This window comes from Zalophus californianus, chromosome 14 (assembly GCF_009762305.2).
Source record: "Zalophus californianus isolate mZalCal1 chromosome 14, mZalCal1.pri.v2, whole genome shotgun sequence".
Taxonomy (NCBI): Eukaryota; Metazoa; Chordata; class Mammalia; order Carnivora; family Otariidae; genus Zalophus; species Zalophus californianus.
The window spans coordinates 321,128-334,419 of NC_045608.1; the positions used below are offsets into that span (position 1 = coordinate 321,128).

Genomic DNA, 13,292 nt, shown 5'->3' on the forward strand with positions numbered 1-13,292 from the left:
TAGATTACTAACATGAATACAAATTAGTGCTTGAAGCTGAAACTAACCATGTAAAATAATCTAGTTTCATCTTTTTATTTATTTATTTATTTTAAAAGATTTATTTATTTGAGAGAAAGAGAGAGTGAGCAGGGGGAGGGGCAGAGGGAGAGAATCTTCAAGCTGACTTCCCCCTGATCATGGAGCCCAACGTGGAGCTCCATCCCACCACCCATGAGACATGACCCAAGCCAAAACCAAGAGTAGGCAGCCCAACCCACTGAGTCACCCAGGCACCTCTAGTTTCATCTTTTTAGGCAAAGAACTCTGCACAAAACAACTGTATAATCTCAATAAGAAACATCAATTTTTTTAAAGATTATTTATTTGAGACAGAGAGAGTGAGGATGGAGGGGGAGAAGCAGAGGGAGAGGGAGAAGCAGACTCCCCGCTGAGCAGGTAGCCTGATGCGGGACTTGATCCCAGGACCTGGAGATCATGACCTGAGCCGAAGTCAAACTTTTTAACCGACTGAGCCACCTAGGTGTCCCAAAACATCAATTTAAGAACATTTTTTCTAGGGGCGCTGGGTGGCTCAGTGGGTTAAGCGTCTGCCTTTGGCTCAGGTCATGATCCTGGGGTCCTGGGATCAAGTCCCACGTCCCACTCCCTGCTCAGCAGGGAGCCTGCTTCTTCCTCTCCCTCTGCAGCTCCCCCTGCTTGTGCTCTCTCTGTATAAATAAAATAAATAAATAAAATAAATAAAATAATATCTAAAATAAATAAAATCTTAAAAATATTTTTTCTTTTTTTCTTTAGAAGGAGGGGGGTAGGGAGAGACAGAGGGGTAGGGAGAGAGAGAATCTTAAGCAGGCTCCATGCCCAGCACAGAGGCTATCTTGGAGCCTGATTTCACAACCCTGAGATCATGACCCAAGCCGAAATCAAGAGTTGGCTGCCTAACCCACTTAGCCACACAGGTGCCCCTAAAAACATTTTCTAACAAAAGCCAAATATTAAGTAGTTGGCAGGTGCTTTTCTAAAAGTCCGAAAGACTTAACCCAGCATACATTCATGACCTCATATGAGAATTTTGATGGAACAGCATTTATCATGCTGACAATTTGGCAACATCCTAAATGCCACACAGTAAGGGAACTTTTTAAAAAATATTTTATTTATTTGACAGAGAGAGAGCGAGAGAGGGAACACAAGCAGGGGGAGTGGGAGAGGGAGAAGCAGATTCCCCACTGAGCAGGGAGCCCAATGTGGGGCTCGATCCCAGGACCCTGGGATCACGACCTGAGCCGAAGGCAGACGCTTAACGACTGAGCCACCCAGGTGCCCCAATTTTTTTTTAAGATTTTATTTTATATTTTTAAAAGATTTATCTATTTATTTGATTTGGAAGAGAAAGAGAGAGAGAGATAGTGAGAGCAGGAACACAGGCAGAGGGAGTGGGAGAGGGAGAAGCAGGCTTCCCACAGGGCAGGGAGCCCGATGCGGGGCGCGATCCTAGGACCCCGGGATCATGACCCCAGCTGAAGGCAGACACTCAACGACTGAGCCACCCAGGCGCCCCAAGATTTTATTTTTATTTTATTTTTTTAAATTTTATTTATTTATTTGAGAGAGAATGAGAGAGAGAGAGCACATGAGAGGGGGAAGGGTCAGAGGGAGAAGCAGACTCCCTGCCAAGCAGGGAGCCTGATGCGGGACTCGATCCTGAGACTCCAGGATCATGACCTGAGCCGAAAGCAGTCGCTTAACCAACTGAGCCACCCAGGCGCCCCCCAAGATTTTATTTTTAAGTAATCTCTACACCCAATGTGGGGCTGAACTCAACCATTTTAGCCAGCCAGGCACATCCAGTAAAGGAATCATTAAATTATTGTACATTCTTCCATTGGAATGTTAGGAAACTCCTCAGATGTATGTTTCATAGACATTTCAGAACATGGAAAAGGCTCATGATCTAATGTTAAGCGGAAAAAAGCAAAAAACAGGAGTTTCTCAAGTGTCCTTGAAACTAGGGGGAGAGATTGTTGCATAGGTGAGGTAATTTTTCATTTTTTTCCATAATTCATTAGTTTCTAAAATTTTCTAATTTCAAAGGAATATGTGAACTCAGAAAGTGTTTTTCTTTGAAAACAAAGTTTACATAATGTCCTAAAACAGTAGCAAATTGTTTTTGCTCCACTGAGTGCTTTTTTCTGTGTAACATTTACCTGTCTACATTGCTTTGATTGCACTTTTTCTTAAAAACTGACATAGATATTAATGTCTATCACTCTAGCCATATTAAAGGCTCTGTCTTTGACCCATGGGGTAAGTAAAATATCGTTTTACCCAAACACTTGTGGCATTTATTTTATAATATGTCAAGAAGGAACCTGAAGTCCTTGTTAGATCAACATTAGGGCACCTTTGAGATTCACTCTCATGCAGTGAAATGACTTCTGTCTCCAGGCAAAAGGGTCTTCTGTTCCCATGGTTTTGCACACACTCATTCTCCCCTCCTCATGGTGATTCCTTCAGATGAAGGGTTGGCACAGAGCACAAAAGCAAATGGGGGGGGGGGTGGAAGCAGAGGAGAGAAGGGGAAGCATTTCTCATTTCCCATCTTTTTATTTCAAAAATCAGCCCTGGCTCTGATTTTCATGGGTTCTTTGGCTTTATATTTTGAGTGTGCTTTTCAGGGGCAGCACTTTGCTTTTGGAACCTGTTCATACTTTCAGTCACCAGCCCGTTGCTCCACCCCAGTGGCCCTGCTTCTTGGGTTGCATGCCATGGGGTAGAGGAAGCTTGCTGTCTCATGGCCAAGTCTGCAAGGTTTGAGGAATATCCATGATTTTCCAGGTTGGACCTTTCTGAATGCATTTTTCTGTAACATTATAAGAGGTGTTTGTTTTCAAACTGCAATTACATTACATTATTACGACAAGTTTTTTAGTTTGGCCTCAACATTATAGCAGTTGAAAGTTGAAATTTGTTTTAGGTGACAAGAAACTTTTACTTTACGGGGTGTATAAATAAGGTCCTGCCTGGATGATGTTACGCTGTCCTGAGGGATGTCTTCTGAGGATCAGTGGGGTTTTAGAAGAACATTTTGCCCTCTCCAGGTATTAGCTGACATGTCTGTTGCTGCTCCCGGTTCTGCACAGCCGACCACCGACTGTCTTTCGTTTGGAAAGGCCCCACCCATTTGTGGACAGGTTCTGATACCACTAAATTTTTTTTTTTTTAAGATTTTATTTATTTGTGGGGCGCCTGGGTGGCTCAGTCTTAAGCGTCTGCCTTCGGCTGGGGTCATAATCCCGGGGTCCTGGGATCGAGCCCCGCATCGGGCTCCCTGCTCCGCGGGAAGCCCGCTTCTCCCTCTGCCGCTCCCCCTGCTTGTGTTCCTGCTCTCGCTGTGTCTCTCTGTCAAATAAATAAAATCTTAAAAAAATAAATAAATAAAGATTTTATTTGTTTGTTTGACAGAGAGAGAGAGGTGTCCTACTGGAAGGATGAGAGAGATCAGAATGTCAAGAAGTGACTTGGTAAGAGTCCGCCTGCTCAGCGGAGTGGCCAGTTCTTCGTGGAAAGCTGAGATGCTGCTGGGGCTAGAAAAGCTGTGTTCTTGAACAAAAAGGCCTGCTTAGCCAGACTCTTTGGGTGTCTCCAACACCCGAAGAGTCCAATAAGGTGCTGTGTTTTGCTGTTTTTCCATCAAAACAAAAAAAAAATTTTTTTGAGATTGTATTTATTTTTACAGATTTTATTTATTTATTTGACAGAGAGAGGGAGGGAGGGAGGGAGCAGGAACACGAGCAGGGGGCGGGGGAGGGAGAAGCAGGCGCCCCGCGGAGCAGGGAGCCCGACGCGGGCTCGATCCCAGGACCCTGGATCCTGGGGTCGTGACCTGAGCCGAAGGCCACGCCCAACGACTGAGCCACCCAGGCGCCCCCGCTTTTCTTAAAGAAAAAGGGTATTCAGTGAGAAAAGGTGGTAATTACACACTGTGTAAAACTGAGCGAGACAAAGGCGCGCACGGCCCAGGCCCGGACTGAGAGGCCCCTTCCCCAGGACGCACGTCCGTGCGCGCACGGACGGCCGTGCGCCCGCCCCGCCGCCGCCCCGGAGAGCCCCCGGAGAGCCCCCGCGCTCCAGCAGCGCCAGCCGCGGAGTCGCAGTGTGGTGGGTCCGCGGGGCGGCGCGGCGGGCCGGAGCCCCTGCCTCTGCCGTCCGAGTCGCAGGGAACGCGGCCGCCCACCGACGCGGCTGCTCTCGCTCGCCCAGCCCTCCCGGCGCATTACCCGACCTCCTGGTCTTCGCTCCCCGGCGGGTGGAAATCGACATCCTCAAGTGCCGCTTTAATCTCACTGAGCTCGCCACATGTCGGGCGGCACGTCGTTTCGAACACTTCCGACACGGCTTTGAGGAATTACTTCGGACGCCCAACCCCCAAGTAACTCCATTTCTTTTGCCCCGACTTAACATGGCGCCGACCGCCACCATCTCCGTAGACGAAGTCGTCCCGGCCATCACCAAAAATGGCGTTCAGACCCTCCGCCAGCCGTCTGCGCACACTCCGCCAGCCCCCCCCCCCCCCGCCCACTCTCTGGGGCCGCTCCGGGTTCCGCTCTAGCCGCCGCGCTCGGTGCGCGCCACCGCCAGCCAATCGCAGGCCACGGACGCTGCTCTAGCCCCGCCCGGCGGATCAGCTGAGGGATCCGCGATGTCTGTTGACAGCGGAGGCGGCGGCGGCGGCGGCGCGGCCGGTTCCGGGTTCGGCGCGGGGCGGGGGGTAAGCAGACGGCGCGGGGCTGTGGTGGGTCCGCGGGCGGGACGCGGCCGCCCCGGAGGAGGCGGGCGTCCGGCCCGCGGCGGCGTGGCGCGGGCGCCGAGGCCGGGAGGGCCGCGGGGCGGCGCGGCGGGCCGGAGCCCCTGCCTCTGCCGTCCGAGAGTCTCACCCGGCGTTTCCGGGTCTCGTCAGATGTGAATCCGATGGATCGGCCCGGGGAAGCCGAGCAGCCGCCGCAGCCGCAGCCGTGGGGGAGGCTCCTCCGCCTGGGCGCCGGAGAGGGCGAGCCGCACGTCCTCCTGAGCAAACGGGAGTGGACCATCGGGCGGAGGAGAGGTGCGGGCCGGGGCACGGGGCTGAGGGCGGGGCCGGGGGCCGGGGCCGGGGCCCGAGGACTGGGGGGCTGGGGAGCGGGGCCGGGGGCCGGGGCCCGAGGACTGGGGGGCCGGGGGCCGGGGGCCGGGCCAGGCTGCGCCCCAGGCCGGCGAAGGCCCCTGGGCGGGGCCCGCTGTGCTCTCCAGTTTCTCCAGTGGAAGAGGCTCTCGTGTAGGAGCTGCGGTTTGTGCGCTTACTGGTCGGCCCGGGCGCTGCTCAGTGCTTTCTGCGGTGATGTAACTGTTACGACTCCGTGAAGTGGGCGCGCCGGGGGGACCCAGCCCTAGAACGCAGTCTTTTCAAGTTCATTACTGCAGAGGGCATCTCCGATCTCCATGGAGTGAAATTAAAGTCAGTGATAGAAAGAACCCTGGAAAATTCAGCGGAAATTAAACAACACACTCTTTATAAAAAAATCTTCATTTATTTGACACAGAGAGAGGGAGGGAGAGAGCACAAGCAGGGGAGTGGCAGGCAGAGGGAGAAGCAGGCTCTCCGCCGAGCGGGGAGCCCGATGCGGGGCTCGATCCCAGGACCCCGGGATCATGACCTGAGCCTAACGCCTGAGCCACCCCGGCGCCGTTAGACGACGCACTCTTAAACACCAATGGGTCGAAGAAGAAATCACAAGGGAAATTACAAAATACCTTGAAATGAATGAAAATGAAAATATGATATGCTACAATTTATGGGATGCAGCTGAAGCAGTGCTCAGAGGGAAATTTATAGCTGGAGGTGGCTACATTTAAAAAAGATCTCGGGGCGCCTGGGTGGCTCAGTCGTTGGGCGTCTGCCTTCGGCTCAGGTCATGATCCCAGGGTCCTGGGGTCGAGCCCCGCATCGGGCTCCCTGCTCAGTGGGGAGCCTGCTTCTCCCTCTGCCACCACTGCTCCTCCTGCTTGTGTTCCCTCTCTCGCTGTATCTGTCAAATAAATAAATGAAATCTTAAAAAAAAAAGAATCTCAGGCCCCTGCTCTTAGAATGGAGCTGCTCAAATATTGATTGATTGAATGAACCTGGGAAGTACAGGGCCCCAACAAAATCTTGCAGCTAGGTGAGACAGTGTGGTCACCCCTCCACGCTTAGTTGCCTCTAAACTCCTAAGTGGCCATCTGGCAATTTGACCTCCCTTGTACCTTTCCTACAGGGAGAGAAGTGCGCTGGTCAAGTCAACCAAAAAATTTAGTTTGTTTGAAAGTTAATCCCTCTGACTCTCTCTCTCTATATACATACACACTATACATACGTTTTTTTAATTTTTATAATTTTTTAATTCCAGCGTAATTAACATACAGTGTTTAGTTTCGGGTGTATGATAAAGTGATTCAACAGTTCTGTACATTACTCAGTGCTCCTCAAGAGAAGTATATTCTCAGTCCGTTCACCTATTCATTCGTCCCCCAACCTCCTCTCTGCCAGCCATCAGTTCTCTATATAGAGTCTTTTTGTTTCTCACTATATATTTAAAAAAAAGAATGAAAAAGTATTGTTTAAAAACATACTTTTTATATGTTAACTATACTGGAATAAAAAAACTAAAAAAATAAAAGCCAAGTACTATGATAAAAAATAAAATAAGGAGAATAAAGTAAAACACACCTTTTTTGTTTTATTTTACCATTTATGATGTACCTGAACCTGTTTTTGTTTTTGTTTTTGGGTGTGTTTTGGTAGTATTGAATCTCAATATCAGGTTAATTTTTTTTTTTTTTTACAACTTTGAATGTATTTACACATCATTGGAAACTTTTGAAAAATGCATTAATTGTCTTTAACTGATGTAGTAGGAATTTGGTGACGGGCAGAAGCCCTGTTTCCAACGTGGCACCACCACATAACTTGTTTGGGCTAAGGACTTAACTTCCCATACCTTTGTACTTACTTCATAGAGTCATTGAAGAATAATTGAGGGCTTACCTGAGAAATGTTTAAAAGGAGCCTGGCTAAGAGCACTTAATGTTGGCCATTGTTATTATAATACAGTATTATAACATTTTGCATGTTAATACAAGGAGCAAAAACAGGTTGAGTTAATCTTCTTAGTAGAATTCCTTTTGGTGAATGTATTAACCTTTTCAGCAAAAAAGAAGTTGCTGTGTTAGTCTGCTCAGGCTGCTGTAACAAAATGCCATAGACTAGGAAGCTTAACCAACAGAAATTTATTTTTCACAGTTCCTTAAGTCTGAGAAGTCCAAGATTAAGGTGCTAGTTGATTTGTTCTTGGTGAGAGCCGTCTTCTGGATTGCAGACTGCAGACAGCTGCTTTGCTAGTCTTCCCGTGCTAGACAAAGATTTGGCATCTCTTCCTCTTCTTCTAAAGGCACCAGCCCTATCAGATTAGGGCCCCACCCTAATGATCTCATTTAACCTTTATTGCCTCCTCACAAGCCCTATCTACGGTTACATTGGGGTTCAAGCTTTTAACATAGGAATTTTGGGAAAGACACATAAGAGTTGTAGAACTTGATTATATTTATTTTAAAACAATAACATGCCTGCTATATATAAGGCATTATGTCGAGGAGAAGGGGAGAGCTGAGTTGGTATGTGTGGGAAGGGAGATGGAAGACCTCACCTTCCCAAAGAGCTTCTCGTGCTTGGGGAGTGGCAGAAGTGTGCACCAGCCTTGTGAGAAATTTAACCAACTGAATGATAAGCAGGGCAAATGCCAAGAATAGAACTTAGCACAGAGTATCTTGGATCCAAATTAGAATGCTGATATTCAGGTGTAGAGAAGCTTGTTAAAAACCCATCCCAGTGACATGGTGACTAGTGCTGGGTTGGGGGCTGCCAGCAGACTATCCTGCTGGTTATACTCAGTGTGCTGGGAAGATCATGAGCACAGGTGAAATTTGCCTTGGATAAATGTAACAAAGCACTTCCCATAATGTATAATGTGGAAGTAAGATTTCTAATACTTCAGGTGTATGGAGATACAGGTCACATATGGTAAAATTCACCCCTTAGAGGTATTCAGTGAGTTTTGAGAAATGGAATCACCACTGCTGTTAAGAGGCAGAATGTTTCTATTACCTTAGAAAGATCCCTAGTGGTCCTTTGGATCAGCCGCCACCTCTCAATCCCAGCTCTGGCAGCCATCCATCTAATTTCTACCCCTATCAATTCTGCCTTTTCCAGGATGTCATCTAAAAGGAATCACACAGTATTTCACCACAGTCTGTGTATGGCTTCTCTCCTTTGACATAGTCCTTTCGAAATTCATTTCAGGCTGTTGTGTGTGTCAGTAATTCGTTTCCCTCCCTTTGTTTCACGCCCAGTGTGGAGCCCAACGCAGGGCTTGAACTCGCAACCCTGAGATCAAGACCTGAGCTGATAGACGAGTTGGACACTTAACTGATCAAGCCATCCAGGCACCCCAGTAATGTGTGTCTTTTTGATGCTGTGTAGTATTCCAATGTTTGGATGTGCCAATTTTGTTTTTTAATTCACTGGTTGATGGACCTTGTATTGCTTCCCAGGTTTGGTTATTAAAAATAAAGCTATAAACCTTAGTAGCTATAGTATGAATTTATAAGCAAATTGGTTAGATAATAAAAAGCTCTTGAAAGTTTTTATTCCTTTGGTTTAAGGAGAGAACAAAATATTTGAGGATTTTCCCCCTTGCATTTAATGAGGGTATAATGATCATATTCAGCTGTAGATGCAGCCCCCTTCTGTTTTAAATTTTCTCAAACATGTACCTGTGTCTGTAATTTGCTCAGTCATGTTTTCTGTCACTCTTGGTTATTGCTTCAATTTTGTGATGATTTATGAAACCTCGGATTACACGGAGAAGAAATTAAGGACTGAGTTAAGATACTGAAGAATTACTTAACTAAGCCCCTTAGTTTTTTTAAACTTCTGTTTTTAGCAGGCTAGCTGCATATATGTGCACATTGTGAAACCGTCACCAAGAAGCTCTTGGTGTATAGCCAGAGCTTTTGATGGGGTGGGTATCCCTGAGGCCATGGGGAGTCAGAAAGGTGCAAGACACAGTCCCTCTCCCTTTGCTTTGGATTAATACTGAAATGCTTTTTGAAAAATTGCTTCCTAGGGCGCCTTGGTGGCTCAGTTGGTTAAGCGACTGCCTTCGGCTCAGGTCATGATCCTGGAGTCCCAGAATCGAGTCTCCACATCAGGTTCCCTGCTCAGTGGGGTGTCTGCTTCTCTCTCTGACCCTCCCCCATCTCATGCTCTCTCTCTCAAATAAATAAAAAAAAGTCTTAAAAAAAAAATTGCTTCCCCTGGGGGCACCTGGATGGCTCGGTCGGTTAAGCATCGGACTCGTGATTTCAGCTCAGGTCATGATCTTGGTTCTGGGATCGAGCCCTGCATCGGGCTCCGAGCTCAGGGGTGAGTCTGCTTGAGACTCTCTCTCCCTCTGCCCCTTACCCCACTCTCTCAAATAAATAAATAAATAAATATTTTTAAAAAAAATTGCTTCCTTTCTTGCTTGATTAGGTGTTGTCTCCTGCAGTGCATACAACATGGGTCCTGATTTTCAACCACATGCTTTGATAAGCAAAAGGCGGTATTGTGCACAGTCCCCATGGTCATATCCAGTGTGTATCCTTTCTCTGTTTTAGGTTGTGACCTTTCATTCCCTGGCAATAAACTGGTCTCTGGAGATCACTGTAAAATTATAGTGGATGAAAAATCTGGTCAGGTGTCGCTGGAAGATACCAGGTAAGCTCTTTCTGAACTTTTCCTTCTAAAGAGTTCTTGTTTTTGTTTTTATGTAATCTCCACACCCAGTGTGGGGCTCAAACTCACAACCCTGAGATCAAGAGTCACATGTTCCTCCAACGGAAACAGCCAGGCGCCCCTCTTTCTGAACTTTTCTGTTTTCTCTTGAAGCCATTGACTATAGAGAAGAAACAAGGGCTTGTTTTCTTTTCTTTTTCTTTTTTTAATTTATTTGTCAGAGAGAGCATAGCAGGGGAAGCAGCAGGCAGAGGGAGAAGCAGGCTCCCTGCTGAGCAAGGAGCCCCATGTGGGGCTCGATCCCAAGACCCTGGGATCATGACCTGAGCCGAAGGCAGACACTTAACCAACTGAGCCACCCAGGTGTCCCAAGGGCTTGTTTTCTATGACACAGTAGTTCGCTAGGCTGTCAAGTTATTAGAAAATATATTTTCTGGTTTCCAGTAACACCTCAGTGTCTGTGACCCGTCTTGAATGTATTCAAATTAAAGCAAAAATATTCCTGAAGAAAGACTTAAAAGGCAGTGATAACCTATTCAAGTTAGACTTCTTTCCTCTAAGTCAAAAAAATCTAAAATTGTTATACAACATAAGTAGTACATAAAAATGAAAAGCTTTCCCAAATTCCACTCACCTGTTAGAAATACGTACGTATGTATTTTGTCTTAATGACGTTTTGCTAGATACATTATGTCTGCTTTTTTCACTTTTATTTATGGAGTGCTTTTGTGTCTGTGCATCTAGATTCATCTTGTCTTTTTCATTATGATTATGTAATAATTTACCTGTCAGCTCCTTTACTGATGGAGATTTATTATTTTGACTTTTTCTTATCATAAATGACACTAATTATTCTCTTCCAAAACCCTTTGCATTCATGTCTGATTATTTTCTTGGGATAAATTTATAGGAAGGAATGCTGTGTCAGAATGCCTATTTTAAACCTGGTACAAGTGGCAGATGGCCTTCCAGCAGTATGTTGAGAGTATGCCTTTTCAACCAGATGAATTTTTATTTTTGTAAAGGTCAAGTGCTATGAGATTGGTTACTACAGTTGTAGGGATAGAAGACTAGGAATTCCTTTATTAGGAAGAAATGATGCTCCTTTCCCCCTCTTCTGGTAAGTAGCAGACTAAGTTCTTTATTTCTCAGCCTGATGTAGAATAACGTAGCACTGGTTCTGGAGCTGTCCTCTGGCAGGGCCTGGCTTACCAATACTGGCCATATGACGGTTGTAGCTTCCTGTGGCTCTTGTAACAAAGTACTACAAACTTAGTGGCTTAAAACAACACAAAGCTATGATCTTATAGTGCCGAAGGTACAAAGTCTAACTCAGGTCTCATTGGACTAAAATGAAAGTGTCGGCAGGGTTGGCTTCTTCTGAAGGCTCTAGGAGAGAATCCATTCCCCACCTTTTCCAGCTTCCAGAGGCCAGCGTGTTCCTTGGCTGAGGAGGCTGGAGGGAAGAGGGTGTTCCAGGCAGAAGGAACTGCAGGGGCTGAGGCCCAGAGGCACAAGCAGGCCCTGTGTGCTCAGAGTAAATGGCGAGTGCAAAGCGAGGCAGTAGACTGGAGCAGGAAGGCCCTGGTGTCTGTGCTAGGGAGTGTGGACTTTAGCCTGAGAACAGTGAGAAGTAATCAAGGGGGTTTAAGCAGAAGAGTAAAATCAGACTTTTTTGGTTAGAAAGAGCCTGAGAATGGATTGTGAGGAGAATCCTGGCGGCAGAGACCCTGGCTGTATTGGGGAGCACCACCAGCTTTTGAAAGTGAAGTCTCGCTGGGACACAGCCACAGGCCCTTGATTGGGGCCTGTCTGTGGCTGCTTTCCTTTGACAGTGGCACAGCTGAGTAGTTGGGACAGAGACTGTGTGATCATACAGCCTGAATTACTTACTTTCTGGCCCTTTACAGACACTTAAGTAGCGGGCATCTGCTCAGGTGTAAAAATAAGGCCTTTAACCACGGGAGGCCTTGGCAGTGAAGCCCTAGAGTTAAGCTTGGGTGGTTTGAATGCCTGCAGTTGGGTCGGTGTGCTTGCTTGCTGAGGTTTGTTTTCGTCTTGTACTCTGTTCCCCGTGCCTGTGGTGTGCACTTGGTCCACTCATGATTTTCTGTCAGATGTCTCCCCGGAGTCCCTCCTCAGGAAGTGCTGTTCCACCCTGTCTCATCTGATTTAGGCTCTTGTCTGTCCCCTCAGCAGCCTGCCCTCTTCCACCTGAGCTCCCTGATTAACTGGAGTGACCCCCCACTGAGGGACCATGCCATCTTCCAGTCCATAGCCTGGCATTTATTTGCTTTTGCTCGGAACCTCTCTCTCTCTCTTTTTTTATTTTAAAGATTTTTATTTATTTGAGAGAGAGAGAGCACATGAGATGGGGGAGGGTCCGAGGGAGAAGCAGACTCCCCGCCGAGCAGGGAGCCCAATGTGGGACTCGATCCCGGGACTCCAGGATCATGACCTGAGCCAAAGGCAGTCGCCCAACCAACTGAGCTACCCAGGCGCCCAATCTCTCTCTTTTTTTTAAGTAGGCTCCACTCGCAGTGTGGAGCCCAATGTGGGGCTTGAACTCACGATCAAGACCTGAGCCAAGATAAAAGCGTCGGATGCTTAGCCAACTGAGCCGCTACTTGGAACCTGTTACTTAAGAGGTGTCAGTGCTGATTTGAGGAATGAGCCGACCTGGTTGAAACTCCTGGAGGGAGGGGTAGATCTGTGGACGGAGCAGAGTGCAAAAGTGGGAGAGAAGCTGGAGATCAGAGCTGCTGGTAGAAGTCCAGGGTCCACCAGGAGGCAGATGGAGGAGAACATGGCATGGGGAAAAGCAGGCATGTTGACGAGATTGCTTGCTGGTTTGAGGGGGCACAGGCAAGCTTTTTCTCAGGAGAATTATAGTGTGGCACTTGCATATGTGGCTCCTTAAATATTTACATTGTTCTTATGAGCGTTTTATCATTTTCAAAGCAGTAATACTGAATTGTTTTCGTAGTGGTGGTAGAAAAATAAATTTAACTCCCAAGTTATTTTAAGTAGGATAAATTGCAATTTTGTTGTCTCTACAGCACCAACGGAACAGTAATTAACAAGCTAAAGGTTGTTAAGAAGCAGACTTGCCCTTTGCAGACGGGGGATGTCATCTACTTGGTGTACAGGAAGAATGAGCCAGAACACAGTAAGAGAGACGGAGTGGACAGACGGGTGGCTCGTGGTGGGGAGGTCCTGCCGCAGCTGGGAAGTGTCATTGAAAGGGAGTCTGCTGAAGCAGCTGTTCACCTTAGGAATGTTCGTGTTAGCTACATTTTGTTTGTTGTTGATGTAGATTCTTGGTGTGAGTCATGTCTGTTGAAGAAGGGGAGTGTTGGCCTTGCGGTCTGAGTCCCAGCCATCCTTAGAAGTCCCACCACGGTCATGAGCTGTGCATCTCAAAAGGGCCAGGAGAGGTGAACAG

General features: G+C 47.2%; 1 protein-coding gene across 1 annotated transcript in view; it reads left to right on the plus strand.

Moving 5' to 3' along the window:
• The first annotated feature begins 4,677 nt into the window (after positions 1-4,677).
• CHFR (checkpoint with forkhead and ring finger domains) overlaps positions 4,678-13,292 on the plus strand; it is a 28,016-nt gene continuing 19,401 nt past the window's right edge. Inside the window, exons 1-4 of the mRNA XM_027577213.1 lie at positions 4,678-4,771; positions 4,961-5,104; positions 9,730-9,829; positions 12,907-13,016. Of these exons, the coding sequence (XP_027433014.1) occupies positions 4,972-5,104; positions 9,730-9,829; positions 12,907-13,016 (343 nt within the window). The 5' untranslated portion in view covers positions 4,678-4,771; positions 4,961-4,971. The remainder of the gene's footprint in view (positions 4,772-4,960; positions 5,105-9,729; positions 9,830-12,906; positions 13,017-13,292) is intronic.